This window comes from Uloborus diversus, chromosome 1 (assembly GCF_026930045.1).
Source record: "Uloborus diversus isolate 005 chromosome 1, Udiv.v.3.1, whole genome shotgun sequence".
Lineage (NCBI taxonomy): Eukaryota > Metazoa > Arthropoda > Arachnida > Araneae > Uloboridae > Uloborus > Uloborus diversus.
In genome coordinates, this window is record NC_072731.1 from 272,118,356 (window position 1) to 272,141,983 (window position 23,628).

The window sequence follows — 23,628 nt, forward strand, 5'->3', positions numbered from 1 at the left end:
TAAATCCTGCAACAGGCATCTTCGCTGATTGGCTACAGCAATGTGAGGTCACTATAGTGGGTGGAGTTTTGAGAAGTGAGTATGAAGTTGGTTTTAGAATTTTGTGTTTGGAGGGGGGGGGGGTAGCCACAGCCGTTTGTTTTGTTTTCTAGAGACGTACCGAGTAGCACTTTGGCCGAGTACCGAGTTACCGAGTACTCGGCATTTCACTACTCGGCCGAGTTAACAAGTACCAACAGGGGTCGAAGTAGTCCTATATATCCTATATTTTCAAAAAAAGCATCAAAATCGTCCTATATTTCCTATATTTTTCTAAAATGTCGTATATTTCCTATATTCCCGTTTTATACCATATATATCTTTTAAAAAGAACGGTAAATAAACTTTCTGACATCGGATTTTTCGCTGAAAGTACGTGCCCAAACGAATTTCAAATTAAAAAACTCAACTGACTAAATTCTGCAAGAGGCATCTTCTCTCATTGATTACAGCAATGTGACGTCACTCTATAGTGGATGGAGTTTCGAGAACTAATACTGAAGTTGGATTTAGAATTTTGCATTGGAGGGGGGGGGCGCAGCAGCCGTTTGTTTTGTTTTCCATCATGGTTTTCGTTTTTGTTGGTATATTTTTGCGTTCAGTGCATTTTCTGATCGGAATTTTCTTTTTGCAATCTTTTCTTTTTGTGGAATTTTGAGATCGTGGAATTGTTAGTTCATTACGATGTTAAAACGTAGTTTCTTGTAATAAGTGGAATTATAATGGCGAAATCGCGTCGCTGAACAACATTTCGTGTGGAGTTATTGAACCAGGAGGACATTAATTCTACAAATTTTGGTGCATGGTGCACTAAAGGAAAAGATGATTTTACCGCTTTTTGCCATTTTTGCAACTGTTCAGTGCCCATAAGCAATAGTGGATTTTCGCAATGGATGCAGCATGCTAAAACATTCATGCATAAAAAAACTCGGAAAAACGTCAGAGGGATCCTTCTCAAGCTCTGTTTGTTCTTAATACAAGTGCTAAAGGGTTATGTTTATATATAAAATCTAAGAGCAGTGGAATTAGTACTTGGGCCGTGAGTGAGGAAGAAAAAATAAAAATTATCTTTGTTCAAATTTTGTTTAGTTATTTAGTCTATAAAGTACACTTTTTTCAAAAATTATTCTTTCAACTACAGGAAAGTCATTATAGATGTAAGGTATTTTGTTTGAGGTTTTTTTTAAACAAAATCATTGATAAGAATAACTGAATAATATATGATATGTATTATTTCTTTTTTCATAGCAAAATTATTCATATAATGTGTCCTATATTTGTCCTATATTTTTTGTGGAAAATGTCCTATATGTGACTAGTCAGTCACTTCTACCCCTGTACCAATTATGTTTTAAGAAGAACCACTGACACACGTGATCAATTTTGAACTTATTGGAATAGTAGTATAGACCTCTTTGTCCATATGAAAGTTTTTAAAACTAAATACCTGCTGAAATTTAATTTTGCATTATTTAAAAAATTTTGTTAACGTCAAAAGTTTTACAAAAAAATTATTTTTTAAATTAAAAATAAATAAATAAAAGGTATGATTGATCAAGTTGGAATTAAGACAAACTATACCAATCTATTTTAGTTCTAGTCTGCCAAACATAAATAATTTTTAAAAGCAAATGTGCAGGAACACTGCACACACGTGTTTCTGCGTTACAAGGAACGTCTTTATCAGTGCATAAAATGTGAGCTAACGAATGTTAAGACATTCGACAAAAAATCTGACTTTTGTCGAATGCCTTTAAATCTACAAGCTCACATTTTGTGCATTGAAAAAGGAATTTCCTGTAATGCCAAAACACGTGTCTGCAGTGTTCCTGCACTATGCTTTTAACGTTGTTTTATTTCCCTTTTTTTTAAGCAAAGGAATTTTTATATTTCTTATAACTAATTTTTGTTTGTAGCAAAACTCTATTTTTTATGTAAAAATTCCATATTTTGTATACTTACCTTTTTTGCACAATTTTTAATAAATAAGTTTTATTAACTTTGGGGACATTAAAATAAAAATTTATTCCATTAAAGCATTAAAAACTTCATTATTCTCAAAATTTAAAATTGACTTGTAAATGATTGCAGAATATTAAATATGCTTGCACTTTTTTATAAATTTTAATATCTGTCTTGGACAATATTCAATTTTTTGCAACTACTCGGTACTGGCCGAGTATCTGATCAGAATTTGGCCGAGTACCGAGTAGTTACCGAGTACTCGGTACGTCTCTATTGTTTTCCATCATGGTTTTCGTTGGTATATTTTTGCGTTCAGTGCATTATCTCATCGGAATGTTCTAATATTCTTTTTGCAATCTTTTCTTTTTGTGGAGTTTTGGAATCGTGGAATGGTTAGTTCCTTATGATGTTAAAACGTAGTTTGTTGTAATAAGTGGAATTATAATGACGAAATCGCATCACTTAACAAAATTTCGTGTGGAGTGGTTGGACCAGCAGGATATTAATTCTACAAATTTTGGTGCATGGTGCACTAAAGGAAAAGATAATTTTACCGCTTTTTGCCATTTTTGCAACTGTTCAGTGCCCATAAGCAATAGTGGATTTTCGCAATTGAGGCAGCATGCTGAAACATTCAAGCATAAAGAAGACTCTGAAAAACGTCAATAGTATCCTTCTCAAGCTCTGTTTGTATTTAATAAGACTGACAAAGTGTTCAGTTTAGATATAAAATGAAAGAACAGTGGAATTAGTACTTGGGTCATGAGTGAGGAAGAAATAATAAAATTATCTTTGCTCAAATTTTGTTTAGTTATTTAGAGTATAAAGTACACTGTGCTTTTCCAAAAATTATTCTTTCAATTACAGGAAAGTCATTTCAGATGTAAGTTATAATATTGTTTGAGTTTTTTTTTAAACAAGATCACTGATAAGAATAACTAAATAGCATATGATATGTATTATTTATTTTTTCATAGCAAAATTATTCGTATAATGTGTCATATATTTGTCCTATATTTTTTTTTTGGAAAATGTCCTATATGTGACAAGTCGATCACATCTACCCCTGTTATTTGATTTGGATAAATATTTTTTGGTACATATGGATGGGGCTGTAGGGGCTACGTTTCATCAACGTGAAATTTCAAACTTCCGAAAGAATAAAAAAAATTTTTTGGTTCGTCCTAGTACACAGTGCTGGTTCTCACTTTCAGGCTCAGTCACCATGCTAAAATTTCACTTTTAATGAATTCTTCTTTATTTCCGTATTTTTCCTAGTAATGAAACTATGGATGTAACGCTTTCATACAACTAGTGGTGTTTTTTAATGCTGCACGTTCATACGGGGAATTTTTTCCCCAGCGACTTTCTTTCTTTTTTTATCACTGACAATCTCGCCTTGTTTTGCAGACTGTCCGATTCAAGAATGAACTGGAGCGAAACATCACCATCAAGCTGGGCTATGCTAATGCCAAGGTGAGCACTTTTCCATTGTTGTGGGCACTGACTCTTGTTCTGACCTAACTCTTGGTTGCCACGCCAGAGGGAAACCTGGAAAATCAGGGAATTTTGGAAATTTCTCTGAAAACCTGAAGAGTGCAATTTTACTTTTTTTTTATAAATTGATGTGCAGTCTTGCATAATATAGACGAAAGCATAAATGGTGTTCGCAGAAATTTTTTTTCTCACTACATACTAACATTAATTTAATAGGGTGGCGACAGATCAGGGAGATCTGGGAAAAGTCAGAGAACTTAATTAATCAGGGAAATATCAGGGAATTTAGAAAAAATAGCAAAAAATCAGGGAATATTGATTTTATGAAGGAAAAAAAAAATTTTTTTTTGCTTTACAAAATTAAGTATTTTAATTCCCTATACATTTTCAGCCAATTATCTGCTTTAAAAAAAAAGTAAAATTAATGAGGTGCGATTATACGCTACCGCATATTTGTGCATCTTTTTTCCTTAACGTCAAAGTATTGAATTTTACTTATTAACCACAGGATGAACTTTCTAAGATTGTTTCTGTGTCTGTTAGGTTGTTTATTTTACCTAGCTTGAAATTTCCTTTCACGCTTTGGTTCTTTTTCCAAAAAAATTGACTTGATATATTTTTTTAACCATTTTATTAAAAAAGTACCATTTTTTTAAAATATGTCTTTAGTTCAGCAACTTTACACAACTTAAAACGTTAAAAATACTGCATTTTATACAAACATACAATGGATTTCAGGTAGAGCAACGAAAGGAAACCATTATCATTGGTAACGTAAATCAGGGAAATTTGGTGAACTTAATCAGGGAAAAGTCAGGGAACTTTTTTTTCACAGTTCCTGTCGCCACCCTGTTTAAGAAAAAATAAAGAAATTTAAAATAATATATCCCACACTTTATTTCTGTTTCTTCGGAATCTTGTGCAAAATGAATCTAAAAAATAATGATTTCTTCTCGAAATCGTGATCATAGTACGCTAATTACTTAAAGAGAAAGGAGTAAACGGCTGCAAATGGAGACTGCTTCTATTATGGTTTTTTATTTCACACTGCCTGAATCACATGAGAGGAAAATTCAAGCTATGTAAAGTAGACAACTTTACAGACAACAGAACACAGTCTCGATTGGTGAATTTTGCTGTAAATTGAGTTTCATTGCGTTGGCATTGAGAGAAAAGAAAAGCACAAACAATCTACGTCAGCGTACCAGGGCCCAATACAGGCCGATTTTGCTACCGTTTTTCGGTACCTTCACAAAAATCTTGTCTTGAAATCGGTACATTCACAAAATACGAGTAATAAAATCAGTAGCTTCATAAAAATATCAAAAATTCGCATTTTAAAATATAAAATTTATTTCTCTATTTAAAACAAAATATACTCATAAAATAAAATTCTAAGCTGGTTTCTATGAACAATCGCTTAAATAGCAACCTTTTTGTGGTATTTTAACTCATTTTTAGCTGTTTCTCGCCAAAGTGTATTTATGCAATATTATCGCAATCTTTTAACATCTGTTTTGGGAAACAGTTTTACTCATAACTTCCTATATTGTACACAGTACATAACCTATTAAGCTGAAATTACGATGGTATTTTTCATACTTCTTAGGTTTTTAGCTCCCCCCCCCCCCTCCCCAAGAAACGAAATCTGTTAAAAATATTGCTAGATGACATTTACACTTTTGGAACTAAAATTTCACTTATTCTACTTCTCTTTTACAAAAATGAGGATGCCTCTTTCTAAAATTTCACAGAAACAGTGCTAATGATAAAAAAAACTTTCACAAAAATAGAATGATGCAATACTTTCACAAAAATAGGTAGCGAGAAAAAAAAATCCTGGATTGGCCCCTGACGTACAATCTGCACCTCATTAATTTTCAACTTGAACAGGTAATATGCAGGAAAATGTTTTTTTTTTTTTTTTTTTTTTTTGGCAGAAATTTTAAACAAATAAGTAGTTTTTGTTGTTATGTTCACAAAATCAAATATCTTTATAAAATTTTCAAGTACAAATCAGGTAGCTCATGTTTTATCAGATCTACATGAACTTTTTCACTATAAAGTAAAAACAGTAATATTGATTGGGCAAAAAATAATGGTTAAGACAGGGTTCTTCAGTTGGCATTAACTATGAATTATATTGCAAATTTTTTAAAAAAGTAATTTGAAAGCATTTTTTTTTTTTTTTTTGCCTTCTTCATATTTTAATATAAATTAAGGGTGAATCAGGCAAAATAATTATCTGCAGAAAAATTTCCAGTTGTTATTAGTGTTCGCAGAAAGCTTTTCATTTTATCTAAGTCTTGATGTGGCAGAAATCATGGCTCAAATATATAAACTACTAAAGTAATAAATAAATAATAATCACAGTTATAATGAAACAAAATAAATTGTAACTTTACTTTTAAGGTTTTTTTTTTGTTTCGGTAAGTAATTAAATGTCTTCCATGGAAGCAAAATGTTAATGATTTAATGGCGTGCATCTTGAGTTTTATGCTATTTTAATTTTTTGAGCATGAAAATAGTCATCAATATTGATTAGTCAGCTTAACTTTTGTCTATTTTTCTTTTAAGGTCCAATTAATGAATGGTTAAGACTGGTATTGTTTAATGTATTTTGTCTAATCTATCGTTTCTTAAAGATTATTGATTATATATAATTACTTTTATGCTACAAAAATGAAATCTATTTATTATCTTAAATTTTTCGCTTAGTCGCCATGTTTTGTCATTTGCAAAATGAAAATAGACGTGGCTATTAAGTGCTTAAATCTCAAAAAACAGAATCGGATGTCTTTCTCAATGCATACTATTGAAAATAACATAAAATCTGCAATAAGTTATTATTTTTAAAACTAATTTTCTAGAAAAGAGAAATTTAATATTTATTTGATCCTCATTGCTTTAGAGACTTTTGCTATAAATCTTTTTTTTTTAAACTCAAAAACATATTTTTATTTAAATTTGCAAGAATGAATGTTGAATAAATACCTTTGTGCATAAAAAGTAAAGTAAAAAATAACGTTTTATTGCACTGCTGCAGACATGCATTTCAATGCAAAGTGAGTGAGTTATGGGATTGGATGTCTTTTCATCCACGAGCTCACTTATTTTATGACAAAAGTTACATTCCTCGTGACTCTGAACACACTTATCTGCATATTTGTGCAATAAAACGTTTTCAGTTCTTATTTTACTAAATGTAACTGGGTGATTGGTAAAGAAAAATAGTGCATTGGAAAATTAAGTTTTTAAAGTAGTAACTGTGGAGCTCAACTAATAAATATGTATTTTTATACGCAGGCATCCCTCGTATAACACGGCACTCGTACAACACGGTTTCAATATGACACGTTACTAAGTTTGCATTGATTATAACACGGTTTCAATACAACACAGTACGAAACTTGAATTTAATGCTTCATGGTTTTGATAAACACGTATGTTATCTTTAAAAAAGATGGAATTTCATTTTTGTTTAATACTTTCTGTTAATTTATGACAATATCTAATACTTTACTTTGTTTCTATGAAACTTGGTTTCAATACAACACGGTACACATCCCTCGATCCACATTATTTCTAAGTCTCGTATAACACGGTTTTGATAGAACACGAAACACAGTATGGTTGCGTTCAACCAGCTCGACCGGTACTAACCACAGCGTTCTTGAGAGCTACCGGTTAACTGGTTGCTTCCGATGTCGTTCTATCTGCCTCACCGGTTGATCTAATGGTCAACCGCAACTTAAGCTGGTTCATTGGTTGATGGACCTACGTGAAATTTTTGACCAATTATAAGTGTTTTTTCGCCTGCGTGTTATTCGTCCACCCCATGTCTGTGCAAGTAACCGGTGATCAAACCGAAAGCATTCAATGAAGCATTGGTTCGTTAACAACCGGTTAATAACCACTGATGTCATTGTCATATGATCAACCAACCGGCCACTACCGGTCGTGCTCGTCAAACGTAAGCTTTCGATACATATTGACTTGATTTTTACAATGTACATAATTAATGAGAGTAAAAAATAAGTCAAAAAGTTATTTTTGAAAAAGTCTAGTACAACGTGGTGTTGATACCCCAGGGAACGAACAAGCCGTGTTACAAGAGGTGGATGCCTGTATATTGTGTATATTGACAGATGATTGAGAGGACTGTTTGTTTTGCAGATCTACAAGTGTGACTGTGAGGGTTGCCCCAGGCCAGCCTGCTACAAGTCTGCGCGCAGCAGCAAGGAGGACGACTTCCCCTGCGACAGACTCTCCTGCCCAGGAAGATTCAGGCTGCTCAGGTCACTCGATGTTCTATAATCAATTGATGCTGTGATGTGAAAAATGGAACGCAATTTAATTGTTTTCAAATGAGAATGTTTTTTTTTTATCTGTTGGCATCTTCTGTTTGTTGACACATGAAATGTTTCAAATTAAAATAAGCATTGCATTCGAAAGGATTTTCAATCTTTAATTTTGCTTTTTGCGGGTATTGTTCGATGGATGGGAAACGCCCCCTACTCTTAGTTTACACATGCAGAAGGAAAACATTCCTCGGCATAGGTGTCGAAAACGGAATGGCAATAATTAAGATGGCCAATTTTCCAATTGTCGAAACCTTCCCACTTTTACAAACGATATAGCCGAACGGATAAGACGTTGGCGAGTTTCCCCACAGGGCAAGCCTTTTAAACTTATGAGTTCAATTTAGTTCAAAATTGAAGTGTATGCAAATAGTGCTTAAAAACATACACATTAAAAGTGTAGCTAAAGTCAGAAAAGGATTCTTCATTATCGCTAACAGATTCCACACATACAGAAGCAAACTGTGCAAGCAGATTGACAGCAACAGACCAATCTAGGTTACTCTTAGCATGCAAAAGGGGAAGGGAGAGGATTTTCTCAAGACTGAGTGGGGTAGGCTTAAAAGAACCCCACACAAAGAACCGTGTTTATCTACATTCAGTTAATGATGACCGAAAAAATCTTTTATTGAAAGTGGGATCGTTGGGAGTCTATTGCATAGAAAAAAGTATTGGATTGGTGAAAATGGTCGAATTTTAATGATTTGCAGGTTTTGGGGTGTGCCGAGTTCATTTGGACCATTTTTGGAAAATGCCCATGTAGCTGTATGTGTGAGTTTTTTTTTTTTTTTTTTTTTTTTTTGACCATTATGTCACTGGCAAAGACAAGTTAAAACTGGCCAAAACGAGATTTTAGCACTAGAGAGCTGGTTAAAACTATATTGTATTCAAGTACGCTAATATTCATGTCCATATAATTTATGTGCTTAAAGCTGTTACATTCTGTTGCTTAAATAAGTCATAGGATGTTTATTTATCATATTTGAAACATAATTTTTTAAACTGATTTAGTGATATTAATTCAACTTTTCAAACGCTAAACAGCCTGCAATCTAAGTAAACTAATATGGTTATTTTTCAAACAAAACTTGTGCAACATGTGCTCAATTTATTGAAAAAGAAGCAATGTACTTTGCCATACACTATACTAACTCATTTGAAAATTAAAAAAATAAACCTAGAAAAAAAATCAATAAAATATAGCAGCTAAAAAATATTTTCATGAATTCACAAATATTAAAAACATTTTTTAGCCATTTACTATGCAGTCGAACCGTGCAATACCGTTACTCTGGTTGTAGCGAACCTTTTAAATGGTCCAAACTGAAGTCCTACGTCATTAACACTACTTCAGACACTCGTGTAGCAATCCCCGAATGCTATAAAGTCGGCTGTAGCGATCAAAAAAAAAGTCTTGAAGCTTTTTCAGCAGCTAGTGAAAAAATATCCTATATTCGTAAAGGAATCTGAAAGTGAATAAAAGTTAAACAAATTTTATCCTCAAGAATTTTCAAGAATTCGGTTTTAAGAGTTTCAATATTTTTTGAACAATCCAAAAACTTTTGACAGGAACAACTTGACTGCCGACTTATCTTCAGATAGTGATGAAGATACAGAAGATATTAGTCCTGGACCTTTAATTTATTCTCCAAAGTCAGAAGTCAATGTTATGAACAATTTTTTTTTTTTTTTGCTACTGTAACTACAGATAAACAGGTTGCTAATTTATTTGAGATTGTTGACTTAAAAAATTAGTAAAATACAAATAAAATTCAAATGCTTGCATCACTTTCTTCGAGGCTGTGGAAAAAATACATTCTTCTAGCTCACTTATAAATTATGTGTATTACATTTTGGGTTAACACATTTCACTTTATATCTAATTGTAATGAAAACATCGTATCATCGAAGTACGAAACGAAAAGGTCATTTGGTTCACCTGTATATTTACAAATAATGGATGGTGAATTTCTCGCCAGTTTGCTATTTTTATTTGCTCGCCCATGTTATGGTAGTCGGCTCGTCCACATTTTGGTTATTTGCTTGTCCACGTTATGATAATTTGCTCGATAAAATGGGCTTGGAATAGAAAAAGAGCAAAATTGAGTTTGAAAAATCACTTCCAGGTGCTCACCCCTATCCTACGAAGTAATTCTGTGCCAAATTTCGTGAAAATCGGCCGAACGGTGTGGGCTCTATGCATGTCACAGAGATCTAGACATCTAGATTTCCAGGTTTATTTGATTAGTAAAGATTAGTCATACTTATTGCAGATAAATTTAGGAAGTTGAATGGTTTCATTTCGCAAGAGAGACAAGCCAGATAAATATTTCCTATTTTAAACTGACATGAAATAAAAAAACATTACAGTTTTACCGAGTATTCGATGTATTGTTTTTGATCTCCCCAGGCACGTGTCTTTCGTGGATTGCCCTGGTCACGACATCTTGATGGCCACCATGTTGAATGGAGCCGCAGTCATGGATGCAGCCCTGCTGCTCATCGGTGAGTGCATTTTACACCAGACTTATGTTTCGGGAAGGGATTTGCCGAGCACATTTCTGGTGAAATCAAAGCGATCCATTAAACTTTATTTCCTTGATTTTTGTTAGAATAGGTTATTTAAAACAAGTGGAAAAAGAACGTCGACTCATGTACGAGCTTTGGAAGTAATGCTTCTTGACAATAATAAAAATATGTCAAATTAGTAGTTGTCCCTTTTAAATTTCAAGAATTTTTGTTAGTGATTTTCAAAAAAGTGTAGGAAAAGGCTGTATTGTTTTGTATTAAATGATGATCACAATAACTGCAAAAATTGAAATAAATACAACAGATGCAGCAGAGTTTGTATTCTTTTTCTGTGATAAAAATTTAATTTTATTTTGCAAATGAAATTGTAAAAAAAAAAGATAAAAAAAATGAAACAGAGAAACAAAAAACAACAAAAAAAGTTATGCCCCTCCCCTTTTTTAGTATGCCCCTTGAGTCTGGCCCTGATTTCTGAGTTTAATTTCCCTCTCATTAATGATCCATTTTTAATCATTGCCAGAAACAATGAAAAATAATAGTAAATGAAAAATAATGAGTGCATTTTGCGCCATGAATTCACTTTTTCGAAAACTATTTATCACGACCGGACTTTTGTTTCGGGAAGGGTTTTGCCGAGCACATTTCTCGTGAAATCAAAGCAGGGTTGGTAAAAAAAACGTTTTTTTTTTTCAACCCCCCCCCCCCAAAAAAAAACTGTTTTTATGGTTTAAACCAGGTTTTTTTTGGTTTAAACCGGGTTTTTTTTTGGTTTAAATACTGTTAGCGAGAAAAACGAATTATTTTCGAAAGGTAATTAAGGTTCCATGTAATTAACAGTCATTCAATAGTCACATTATACCTAATTTCTTGATAAATTAAAAAAAGAGATAAGAACAAAATCTTGTAACTAAATTGAATAATTAAAATAGCTTTCTGCGGGGAAATATTGATTGAAATGTTTGACTTGATTAACATATTAGTATGCATGTCCATGTAGACCCTTTATGATACTTCAAGAAGTGGTTGTGATGCGGGTTAAGATAAAATATAATGGAGATCCAAGAAAAAGACTTTATAAAACCAACATAATATGAATAATTATCGAATAAAGGTAAAAGTTACATTTTTAAGCATCATCTTTTCGAAAGGACAATTTTCATATTTTTTCTTTCTGATCTTACATAATGCTGATTTTTATATACACAATGTCGCAAATATTGAAGTAAAGCAAAATGTATGATTGAACAGTCAAAAAATCGATTGCTGTTGTACTGACAAAGTTTTAAAAAAAAAAGTTCTTCTAAATGGAATTTTACATTTTTCAATATGTGTGGGGAAATCAATGTAAACCTGTAAAATGGATTTTTTTTGGCTTTTTTTAAAAAAAACCATTTTTAAAAAAACCAATTAGTTTAAACCAACGTGATTTATACCAAACAACCCTGAATCAAAGTGATCCATTAAATTTTATTTCCTTTATTTTTGTTGTTTTCGTTAGAATTGGTTATTTAAAACAAGTGGAAAAAAAACATAGACTCATGTATGAGCATTGGAAGTAATGCTTCTTGACAATTATAAAAATATGTCAAATATTAGTAGTTGTCCCTTTTAAATTTCAAAAATTTTTGATGTTTTCGTTAGTGATTTTCAAAAAAGTGTAGGAAAACGCTGTTATTTGTTTTGTATTTAATGATGCTCACAATAACTGCAAAAACTGAAGTAAATACAACAGATGCAGCAGAGTTTGTTGGCTTTTTCAGTGATAAAAATTTAATTTTTCAAATGAAATTGAAAAAAAAAAAAAATAATAATAATAAAATAAAAGGAGTAAGTTTTTCCAACAAAAAAGGTTAGGACCCCCCCCCCCCCCCCATTTTTGGAATGATTTTTTTTTTCAATTTCAGAGAGAGTTTGAATCCTAAAAACCTACCCCTCGAGTCTGCCCTGATTTCCGAGTTTGCTTTTCCTCTCATTAATGGTCTAGTTTTTAATAATTGCCAGAAACAATGAAAAATAATAGTAATTTTTATCACTTTTTCAATGATAAAAATTTAATTTTATTTTGCAAATGAAATTGTAAAAAAAAAAAAAAAAAGATAAAAAAATGAAATAGAGGAAGTTTTTCCAACAAAAAAAGTTATGCCCCCCCCCTTTTTTGGAATGTTCCTTGAGTCTGGCCCTGATTTCTGAGTTTACTTTCCCTCTCACTAGTGATCCAGTTTTAATCATTGCCAGAAACAATGAAAAATTATAGTAATTATAAAGTTATACTTCCACTTATTGAACTGCTGCCGAAAGCAATGAATAAAATAAATTGTTCATTAATTTAACGAATCAATTTCTCGACTGAACTCAAGCGAGCTTTTTTGTTTGCAATTTTAAAAGTGACTTTTTTTTACCATACTCGTTCAAAATTGTTTTTGAATACGAGCATATAAACCAACACTATTGAAGAAAGATGAATGGTAAATGTAAGCTATTCTCTCTTTATGCACAGTGTTAAAACGAAAATCAATACCATTTTTTTTTTAAAAATACATTAGGTAACATGTAACTATGTTTTAAATTTCAAAAATTTTCACCTCACATATCCAAAACTATCGAAAACTCTTCGAAAGTGTCTTAAACCGTCCTTAAAATGCCTCGAACTGTCCAAAAGTAAACTAAACGGTTCCAATAAAATCAATTTGTATTTACTACAGTATTAATAATGCATAAATATTAATTAGTAATGAATACTTGCTAATATTCTCTCCTGAAACGTTAATTTATGATGAAAAGAAATAAAAAAAAATTGCTTATAACAGGAGTAGGAGATTTCCTAATTTGGTTTCGTCCAATTCGTTTTCCGTCAATAATATGTTTGCAATGGATTGATTTTGTTGCGTGTGATAGCTGCTCATGCTGTACGGCAGAACTATTTGCGAGAAATAAAAATCCAAAAATGCGGGCCAATAAATATAAATTTAAATTGATACAGTGGTTTAAGCCCTGACCTCGAGCACTTCTCTTTCAGCTGGCAACGAGTCCTGTCCCCAGCCCCAGACCAGCGAGCATCTGGCAGCCATCGAGATCATGAAGCTGAAGCACATCCTGATCCTGCAGAACAAGATTGACCTGGTCAAGGAGTCGCAGGCCAAGGAACAGTACCAGCAGATACTCAAGTTCGTTCAGGGTGAGGCTCTCTCTCTCTTTCATTAAGTGGTTATTCCAGTTTCAAGATTCTTTTCAAGGCATCGGGCTTGAAAGTCTTCCTCGTTTTTGCGGAAACAGGGGTCGAAGTGGTCCTATATATCCTATATTCCTGTTTTTTATCCAATTTATTTCTTTAAAACAACAGTAAATAAACTGAGTTCGTATTTTTGTCGAAAGTACGTGTGCAAACGAATTTCAAATTAAAAAACGCGACTGACTAAATCCTGCCACAAGCATCTTCTCCCATTGGCTACAGCAATATGACGTCACTAGTGGGTGGAGTTTCGAGAACGAAGTCTGAAGTCGGTTTTAGAATTTTGCGTTTGGCAACAGCCGTTTGTTTTGTTTTTCAGCGGGTTTTTCGTTTTCGCTGGTATATTTTTTGTGTTCGGTGCATTTTCTGATCGGAATGTTCTAATATTCTTTTTGCAATCTTTTCTTTTTGTGAAATTTTTTAGCACAGAATGTCTGCATATTTATACTACAAAACATTGGTTTTTTTTATCCTGTTAGTTCTCAACACAAAGACGGTTTTTATTTTTTTATTAATATAAACTGTGTTTGTGACACTTCTATCTCTGCAAAACTTGTGAGTTGCTGCAATAATTATCAATAGATTTCACTTTGTTCGTTTTTTTTTTTTTTTTTGTCTATAAAGTACGCTGTTTTTTCAAAAATATTCTTTCAACTACAGGAAAGTCATTTCAGGTGTAAGCTATAATTTTGTTTGAGGGTTTTTTTTATAACTAAATATATATGTATTATTTCTTTTTTCATAGGGAAACTATTCATATAATGTGTCCTATATTTCTTGTGGAAAATGTCCTATATGCGACAAGTCGATCACTTCTACCCCTGCGGAAATCCTCTTTTTATGACGTTTTCCGTCCGTTTTGGAGATCGATACACATCTGTCTCGAAATCGTGCTCGAACATGTGGATAACTTGAGAAAATTTGTTGTGGTAGTTGAAAGGAATTTTCATTATTTTTCTCGAATGAATAACTGAAATAAGTACTCAATTGAGAAGATGAAGGGTAGAATTTGCTTAAACAGCTTGCAACTTTCAAAATAAGAGAAATTTCAGCAGGATGCAAAAAGATTGAATTGCCAAACATGGCGAGCTATTTCTGGTGATGCATGCATTCGATGTTGGCATGTTGCCAAATCAAATACAGGTGTCCCTCCTATAACACGGTCAATTTGTTCTGTGTTGTATTGAAACCGTAAATGAGAAATGTAAGTGAAACCGTGTGTAAGTGAAAAATAAACTACAGGCATCCCTCTTATAGCAGGGTTCAGGGTTGGGTTTTTTTGCCGGCAAAAAGGTATTTTTGCCGGGACAGTGGAAAAAACCATGGCAAAAACGGAAAAAAAAACGGCAAAAATGGAAAAAACGGCAAAAACCTAATTGCAAATAAAGTAGCATTATAGTGTTAATCAAGAAATAGTGACACTATAATATAAATAATGCACTTTAATATTTTAGTTATGTCTCTCCATGTTACTTCTAATTTATAAGGTGAAAAATAAATAAAAAACAAATGTTGGGATTGCAAAACTTAAGATTTTAAATGTTTGCTAAAACAATTTTTTCAGAACGAGCCAACTTTTATTTCTTTTATTTTATAGTTGCATCTTCATTAAATATACTTTATATAGATATTTAGTATTCTGTGAAAAATGTTATAATAAACAAGCTGATTACATTTTCATTGTAAGTTAATTATTTGTCTTAGGTGTTATAAACTGAAATTTCATGTTAATGTTTAAAAATTTAAAAGTAAAAATGCTCCGTAACTTTAAAAGTAAGTTAAACCTTACATTTTTTTAAACTATAAAAATAGTTAAATTAAAATTTCATCAAAATCTTTTCTTGCTTTTACTTTTGTATAAAAAGGGGAAAAACTGTCCGTAAGTTGCTAACACAAAATCTATTTTTGCCACTTTGGCAAAAACTGGCACAAACCTATTTTTGCCGGGCGGTAAAAACCATGGTTTTTTCCGCCCCCGGCAAAAAACTTACCAACCGTGGTTTCCCAGCCGTTTACGAGATCGATACACATCCGTCTCGAAATCGTGCTCGAAAATGTGGACAACTTGAAAAATTTTTGTTGTGGTAGTTGAAAGGAATTTTCATTATTTTTCTCAAATGAATTACTGAAATAAATATTCAATTGAGAAGATGAAAGGTAGAATTTGCTTAAACAGCTCGCAACTTTCAAAATAAGAGAAATTTCAGCAGGATGCAAAAAGATTGAATTGCCAAACATGGCGAGCTATTTCTGGCCATGCATGCATTCGATGTCGGCAAAACAAATACAGTCGTCCACCTACAGAATGGTTAATTTGTTCCGTGCAGTATTGAAACCGTGAAAAAGAAATGTAACTGAAACCGTGTAAGAATAAAGAATAAATTACAGGCATCCCTCGTATAGCACGGTTTCGATATCCAATTTGCAATTATTATAACACTGTTTCGATATTACAGGGTGTGAAACTTTAATTTTAATGCTTCATACTTTTGATATAACACAAATGTTATCTTAAAAAAAAAAGATACAATTTCATTATTGTTAAATACATTCTGTTTAATATTTGATAGTAACTCTAATAAGTTTTTACTTTGTTTTTATGAAACTTGGTTTCGATATAACACGGTACACATCCCTCAATTTACATTATACAACACGGTTTTGATACTACACTTAACAAATAAACCGTGTTACTCGAGGGACACCTGTATTTGTTTTAGCGGCATACCGAACGCATACTTGACAACTCTACTGTTTTTAACGGGAGACTCCCGTTTTTTGCTCGCATCTCCCGATTTCCCGTTTTTTTTAACGATTTTCTCCTATTTTTGCAGCTTTTCAGTCAATCATCAAAAAGTTTCACTTTCTTCTCATTAGATGGTTCCCTTTTCTAGTCTACCAATGTCAGGGAATAAGAATTTTTCCAATTAATAACTCATTTAATAAAAAAATTTTTGGATGCTTTTCCACATTGCATGTTCAACGAACGTGCTTTGCCGAAAATGGCAGCAGATTTCAATCCTTTTGCATCTTGAAAAATTTTCAATTATTTTGGAAATTTAAAAATATTTCAACATGTGCTGCCCTATACCAACTTATTTTATATTTTATTTTCATTATGCATTGAATTTTTTTTTCAGATTTTAGTAATTAAAATTTTTGTAGCTACTTTTTGTCAGAGATCGGGGTATGTACGAAACTTGAAGCAAATTCACTCATTATTTCTTTTTCCTTCTCAGTGTATTTTTCTTGCTGCTACCGGTGAGCTTACATCTGCAAAAAATCCCCATTTCACTTTAAATTTAGTATTTATGTTATTTAAAAACATAATTAAATAATTCTGTTGTGAAGATATGTCGCTGATGAATCACCTATATAGCTCTAGTGGAATTCCCTGTTTTTTTCCCTTCGGAGGTTGGCAAGTATGCGAACGTGTGAATCGTGGAAAATGGCTCGCCATGTTTGACAGTTCAATCCTCTTGCATCCCGCTAATATTTCTCTTCTTTTGAAATTGGCAAGCTGTTTTAGCAAATTCTACCCTTCATCTTCTCAATTTAATATTCATTTCACTAATTTGTTTATTTTATTTTTCGTCATTAAAGAACTGGTAGTTTTAAACCCTATCTCACAAATTCACATTATTGTGCATTTTAGAGTATTTTTAACGCATTTCATAGCATCCTTATTTATGTATGCACTCTAACAGTTTGCTCATATTGTGGTCATTTTTAATCCATGTAGAGTTCAGCTTCCCCCCCCCCTCCTGAAACTGGCACTTTCATCCCTAGAAAGCTGGAACTGTGGGGGGTAATGCTGAAATGTTACACATTCACATGTGTTTCTTTCTAAATGCCTCTTCTCCAAATAAACTAAACTAAATTCAAATCTGAGTCATGATATCTTTTTACTTTCTTCTATATCTAATATATAGAAGAAAGTATTGGATTCGTGCAAATTTTCGAATTTCGAATTTTGACGGATTCGAACGTTTTGAGGTGTGCTGAGTTCATTTCGACTATTTTTGGAAAATGTCTGTCTGTCTGTGTGTGTGTGTGTATGTGTGTGTGTGTGTATGTATGTGTGTCACGTCTGTGTGTGACCAGTTTTTTGTGGCCGCTCTACAGCAAAAACTACCGCATGAAATCGAACGAAATTTGGTACACATATGTGCCCCTATGTGAACTTGTGCCCATTGGTTTTTGGCGCGAATTCCTCCAAGGGGGGTAGAGCAATGGGGCGTTTTTTGAGTGACGCGTGCTTGCTATTCCTCAGGAAGTAACAGGCGGAATCAAACAAAATTTGGTCCATGTAATATGTTGCCATTAACAGGAACAGGTGCTGATTCAATTTTGGTGTCAATAACTCAAACGGGGGTTGAGCTATAGAACGTTTTTTTGTCGTCAATTGTGACTGCTGTATCTCAAGAAATAATGAACGGAATGAAAGAAAAATTTATCGGCAAGTAGCCCTTAGTGGGTGTAAGAGCTGATTTTATTTCGGTGTCAAAAGCTGAAAAGGGGGTGGCGCAATCGAATGTTCTTTTTTTTCATTGTGAGTGCCATATCTCAAGAAGTAATGCTACGTTCTGGATGAAATTTGGATTAAATGTGAATTTATTTGTAAATAGGCGTTGTTTCAATTTTGGCGCCAATCGCTCCATGGGGGGCAGATTTTTTTTTTTTTTTTTTTTGTGTAAAGAAAAATAGCTTTATAAATGCAACAATAAGAAAGATAAATTGTAATACTGTCGTCTGCTTATTTCACGTGATTTTAATTTTTGGGAAATAATCGGAAATGTTATCGCAATGATTTAAAATCAATAACTGTTGCCATTTTATGTTTGTTAACAAATAAAACATCTAATTATATTCAAGCAAGGCTTTTAAAATTACTTTCAAGTCGTTCTTTGCTTTGCTTTTGTGGGAATTCAGGAATTCGGACGGCCGTCAGGGGTTTTTTTTTTTTTTTTTTTTTTTTTTTTTTTTTTTTTTTTTTTGTTGCTGGGAATATTGCATTCTCTTCAAGCATAGGGATTGATCAGAATTCACAAGAAAGATATAGAAGAAAGTTTCGTGATGGCCACAACATACTAGTTTAAAAATGGCATTTGTTAGGGTTTTTTTTCCTCCTTGCAAATTTTTCATTTAATTCTTTTTGGAAAAGGAAATCAACATCATTATTTTCCTTATTAACTTTTGTGAAAGGTCAAAAAAAGGGGGGAAATTACTTAGATTGTTACCTAATTTTGCCAATCTGTTAAAGTCTGCATTGCTTCATAAGAATAATATTTGTTATTTTTGTTATTGGGTAGTTTTAAAAACCTATTTTATACAGCAATCTTGGTTTCTTTTTAGTCTACTTCCCACCAAAATGGATAAGAAAAAAAAAATGTATATATATGCTTATAGTTGGGGCAAGCCTAACCTGGCAGTTCTCAATCTGCTTAGACCAGCAATGTTGCCCCAAAATAAAAATAATTCCCCAGTAAATCATTGATTAGTACTTTTAAAAACTTCGTTTTGATGCAAAGATTACAAATATATTCTAGAATTGAGAAGCCCAAGTCATCAATATTCAATTGAATCATCATATTTTGTGTGTTTAAGGAGCAATGATGACAAGCTCAACTTAATGTCATGTAATCTTCTGACCAGCAAGGTTCTATGTTCGCTCGGTTAGAATTGAGACATTCTACTTTTATTGCAACCCTCATATTCTCTCTGCATGAAAGAAAACTACTTGGATATTAAAAGACTACATTTTCAGTTAATTTTTGACAAATATTTTATTATTTGGCAGTCTATTACACAGGGTTCGCCGATATATATCAGTGGATATATATCCAATATTTATTTTGAAAATATCATGATATTTTGATATTTTCGATGTTTATTTTTTCAACTATGATATTTCCAATATAAAAAATATATTAATCATAATATTTTTCATTTATTATTAAAAATAACCAAAAAGTTATGTTCTCTATTTTTATGATGTATAATAAAATACATCATTAATATGACAAAGTATTATAATATCCCTTTTATATTTGTATTTTATATTCATAAAATTATTACTAATGAAACAATTTTAGTTCATATTAAAAGTGCCTCATTTAAATATTGAACATTGCTCAGAAAAAAAGAAAGTCTTCTTTCTGACTGTGCACCGACGAATGCATGTTACTTAACTGTATAAGTAGCTATATAACTGTAAAAGTAGCTAACAGAAGAAAAATGAGTCAAACAGCTCATGCTAAATGAACTCCATTAAAATGGATAGAAATGTAAAATGAAATATTAGATGTAAATAATGAAAGGTCTTAATTGTAAGTTTAGATATATTGTAATTATAAAAAGATAGAGCGATTGAGGATGCATTTACTATTTTGAAGACTTCAGTTTGTGCTGATTGAAAATATTGGAAGATGTCAAAATATCGGATATTTTTGATATTTTCAAAAATAGCATGATATTTTCGAACCCTGATATTACTTTTCAATTTATTACTGCCGGATGATTCGACATTACAGTGGAGTTTTTAACGTTTCATTTTGCCAGCGGATTATTTTAATCCAGCTTTTCTTTCTCCCTTGTATGAAGGATTATTTTAGATTGTGACTGCGTATTTCATTCATTTGTTCTGTTGCAGGCACTGTGGCGGAGGGTGCCCCCGTGATCCCCATCTCTGCGCAGCTCAAGTACAACATCGAGGTGATCTGCGAGTACATCGTCAAGAAGATACCGGTACCCCTCAGGGACTTTGCATCCCTGCCCAGGCTCATAGGTCAGCCTCTTTCCATCCCATTCGAACCGACTCTTGGCGGATTTCTGTCTTTTTTTGGGGGGAGGGGGGAATCTGAAATGTAGTAAGTCACCTGTGAAGGAATTAAATCCAAAGCAAATTCCGACAAATGAGCTTTTTGAAATTTAATTTGTTTGATTACTGTAAAAAACAGGGTTGCCATGTCACAGGGAGACCTGGAAAAACCAGGAAAATGTAGGGAGTTCAGATATCAAAATACCAAAAAAAAACCATTGAAATTTGAAAATTACCGGCTTGGAAAGTACATGGAATTTTCCTTTTTAAAATAAAAAGTTGAGAATACCCAAATTTTTAATAATCTACCAAAAAAATAAATTTAAAATAATAATAACAAATGAGCTTTTGAAATTTAATTTGTTCGATTATTGTAAAAACAGGGTTGCCATGTCACAGGGAGACCTGGGAAAACCAGGAAAATGTAGGGAGGTCAAATATCAAAAAACCAAAAAAAAAAAAAGCCATTGAAATTTGAAAATTTCCTTAAAAACTTGGAAAGTACATGGAATTTCCCTTTTTGAAATAAAAAGTTGAGAATACCCAAATTTTTAATAATCTACCAAAAAAATAAATTAGTTATTAAAATTAAATAAATTAAATAAAAAAAAATATTTCAATATTTTTTTTGTTTGTTTGTTTTGGTTAAGAATACAGGCTGAATTTGACCTAATCTGCCAAACAAAAGGGGGTGTTAGAAGAGCCCTAGTGGAGCTTAGAACCACACATTATCCTGTCCATTCACGCCTCAGCGAAGCTCGGGTAGAAAGACGAAAAATGAGCCGAAAAACAAATATCCGAGATGAAGACTGACTCCTGGAAAATCCATACACAAAAATAAGGACATATTTGGCAGAAAAAAAATCCTATAAAAATAACTACAAGTTTTGAAACATTCGAAGTGCTCGGAAGTTGAATGGGTGCCGAAATCTGTGAACGTCATTTTCAAAAACCATCGTTCGAGCGACGACCAGTCGAATCTACTGAAAACGAGTTCATTCCGCTCGTTTTCGAATGATATAACAGTAATAACAATAAATCATATTTGGATTCAAGTTTGTCAGAAATGAAGCCTTTTGTTAGAAAGATAAAAAACGGTGTTTCTCAAAAAAGGGACTAGGAAACGAATCACAGCCCCTTAAGCACCAAATCCCTCTGCAAATGTCTCCCTCCCTCTGTCTTTTGAACAAAATGTGATTTTTTATTCAGAGTTATGATGAGATTACGCCTTGGTGTTTGTCAAAATATGGCAGATGTATGGGTATAAAATGCATTTAAAAATGAAAAATAGCTTTGTTGTCTTGTGAGACTCGTTTCTGTAAATTAAATAAATATCCCTTAACCTGTGTTAGGCATGTAACATTTGTGATCAATAGCTATCTAAAAGTGTCTTTCTGTCACAATGAACCTTTTTGTGTGTGTGTGTGGGGGGGGGGGGGGGGGTTGATATGGGATTTTGTATTTATAAATAGTTTTGCAAAAGCCTCATAAATTTGACTGTCAACAGAAAAAGACATTAGTAGTAAGTATCAAATATAGAACTGTAAAATTTCTGGAAAATTTGAGATGATAGAAAAAAAGATTTTTCTTTTTGTTGAAAAAATGTGGAAAAATTGATTGTTTCAAATCAAAATAATTAATATCTACAATATTTAAAGAGTTATGCTACCCATGTAATTTTTTCTTTGTAACAGAAATATGCATAGAAATTTTGCTATTGAAAAACGTGGCCAGTCGCGTTCTTTGTTCAAAACACCAAATATTATCCAAATTAGTCAAATCCTCAATCAACCATTCATTTCCAGTAACATCTGACCATTTACAAAAACAATTAAAGTTTTTAAAGGGAATTTTTGCTTTTTTTTGTTTTTGTAACTGTAAGGTTTATTTATTTATTTTATTTTATTTAAAGGTTGTTACAAGCATTTATGTGTCTGTAATGTGTAAACATATACACCATTTAATAAAAAATAGCATTAAAAAAAGAACATTAAATTAAAATAGATTTAATTTTTTTACTTTATAATTTCCTCTAATTGATATAACTGTATACATAACATGTCAATGAGGAAAGTAGCATATAAATACTTTGGTGCGCAGTGAAGTTCAATTATCTTACAGCTTGCACTATCAAAGTAAGTGTTTTCACATGGGATACTGAACATAACTTGTTAAATAAAGAAAGCATTGGAATTTAAGTATTGCTCTGAATGCTTCATTTTCCACCAAAACAATTAAAATGTTCAATTTTTTCCCTGTGAAAATAATCCCTATGGGAGGGAAAAAAAGTCCCCCCCCCCTCCCCGAAAAAATAAAGCTTCAGGTTTTCCCCCCCGGCCATTCCCATCTGGATTGTTTTTTTTTTTTTTTTTTTTTGAGTGTTCCCATTGGAATTGTTTTCTCCAAATGCTTTTCCCGATTAGATCCAATGGTTCCCATGTGGATTGTTTTCTTCCCGATTGTTCCCGTCAGGATTGATTCCCCCCGATTATTCCCATCCGGGCTGTTTTTTCCCGATTGTTGTCATCTCTAGTTCCCATGTGGATTGTTTTCTTCCCGATTGTTCCCATCAGGATTGATTCCCCCGATTGTTCCCATCCGGGCTGTTTTTTCCCAACTGTTGTCATCCCTAGTTCCCGTGCGAATTGTTTTCTTCCCGATTGTTCCCTCATCTGATCGAACGTTCCCCTCTCTCCCGCAGTGATCCGGTCCTTCGACGTCAACAAGCCCGGCTGCGAGGTGGACGACCTGAAGGGTGGCGTGGCGGGCGGCAGCATCCTCCGCGGCGTGCTCAAGGTGAGTGCTCCCTCCCCCCGTAAATGTTCAGTTCGTATATTTATATACTCCCGTGCATGACCTCTTCCCCTTCCCGCAGGTGGGCCAGGAGATCGAGGTGCGCCCCGGCATCGTGACCAAGGACGACGAGGGCAAGCTGATGTGCAAGCCCATCCACTCCCGGATCGTGTCCCTCTTCGCCGAGCAGAACGACCTCATGTACGCCGTGCCGGGAGGACTCATCGGTGAGTGCCTCTCCCCCCCCCCCCCCCGCGAGGGGGGTTTAGATAAAAATGCTATATTATGTTTCTCACTTTTTACTATTCAATCTGCATTATATTAAACTAGTATCAGTACTTTCCTACATCGTATTTTTCACCGATTCCTGATCGGAAACTTATCGGATGTTTTCT

The 23,628-nt window shown here is 33.1% G+C and overlaps 1 protein-coding gene across 1 annotated transcript in view; it reads left to right on the forward strand.

The window, feature by feature from the left end:
• The window catches only part of LOC129234269 (eukaryotic translation initiation factor 2 subunit 3, Y-linked-like), a 41,863-nt gene that overhangs the window by 8,719 nt on the left and 9,516 nt on the right, over window positions 1-23,628 (forward strand). The window contains 7 exon segments of the mRNA XM_054868265.1: window positions 3,415-3,480; window positions 7,678-7,799; window positions 10,273-10,367; window positions 13,408-13,566; window positions 20,273-20,407; window positions 23,142-23,236; window positions 23,316-23,460. Of these exon segments, the coding sequence (XP_054724240.1) occupies window positions 3,415-3,480; window positions 7,678-7,799; window positions 10,273-10,367; window positions 13,408-13,566; window positions 20,273-20,407; window positions 23,142-23,236; window positions 23,316-23,460 (817 nt within the window).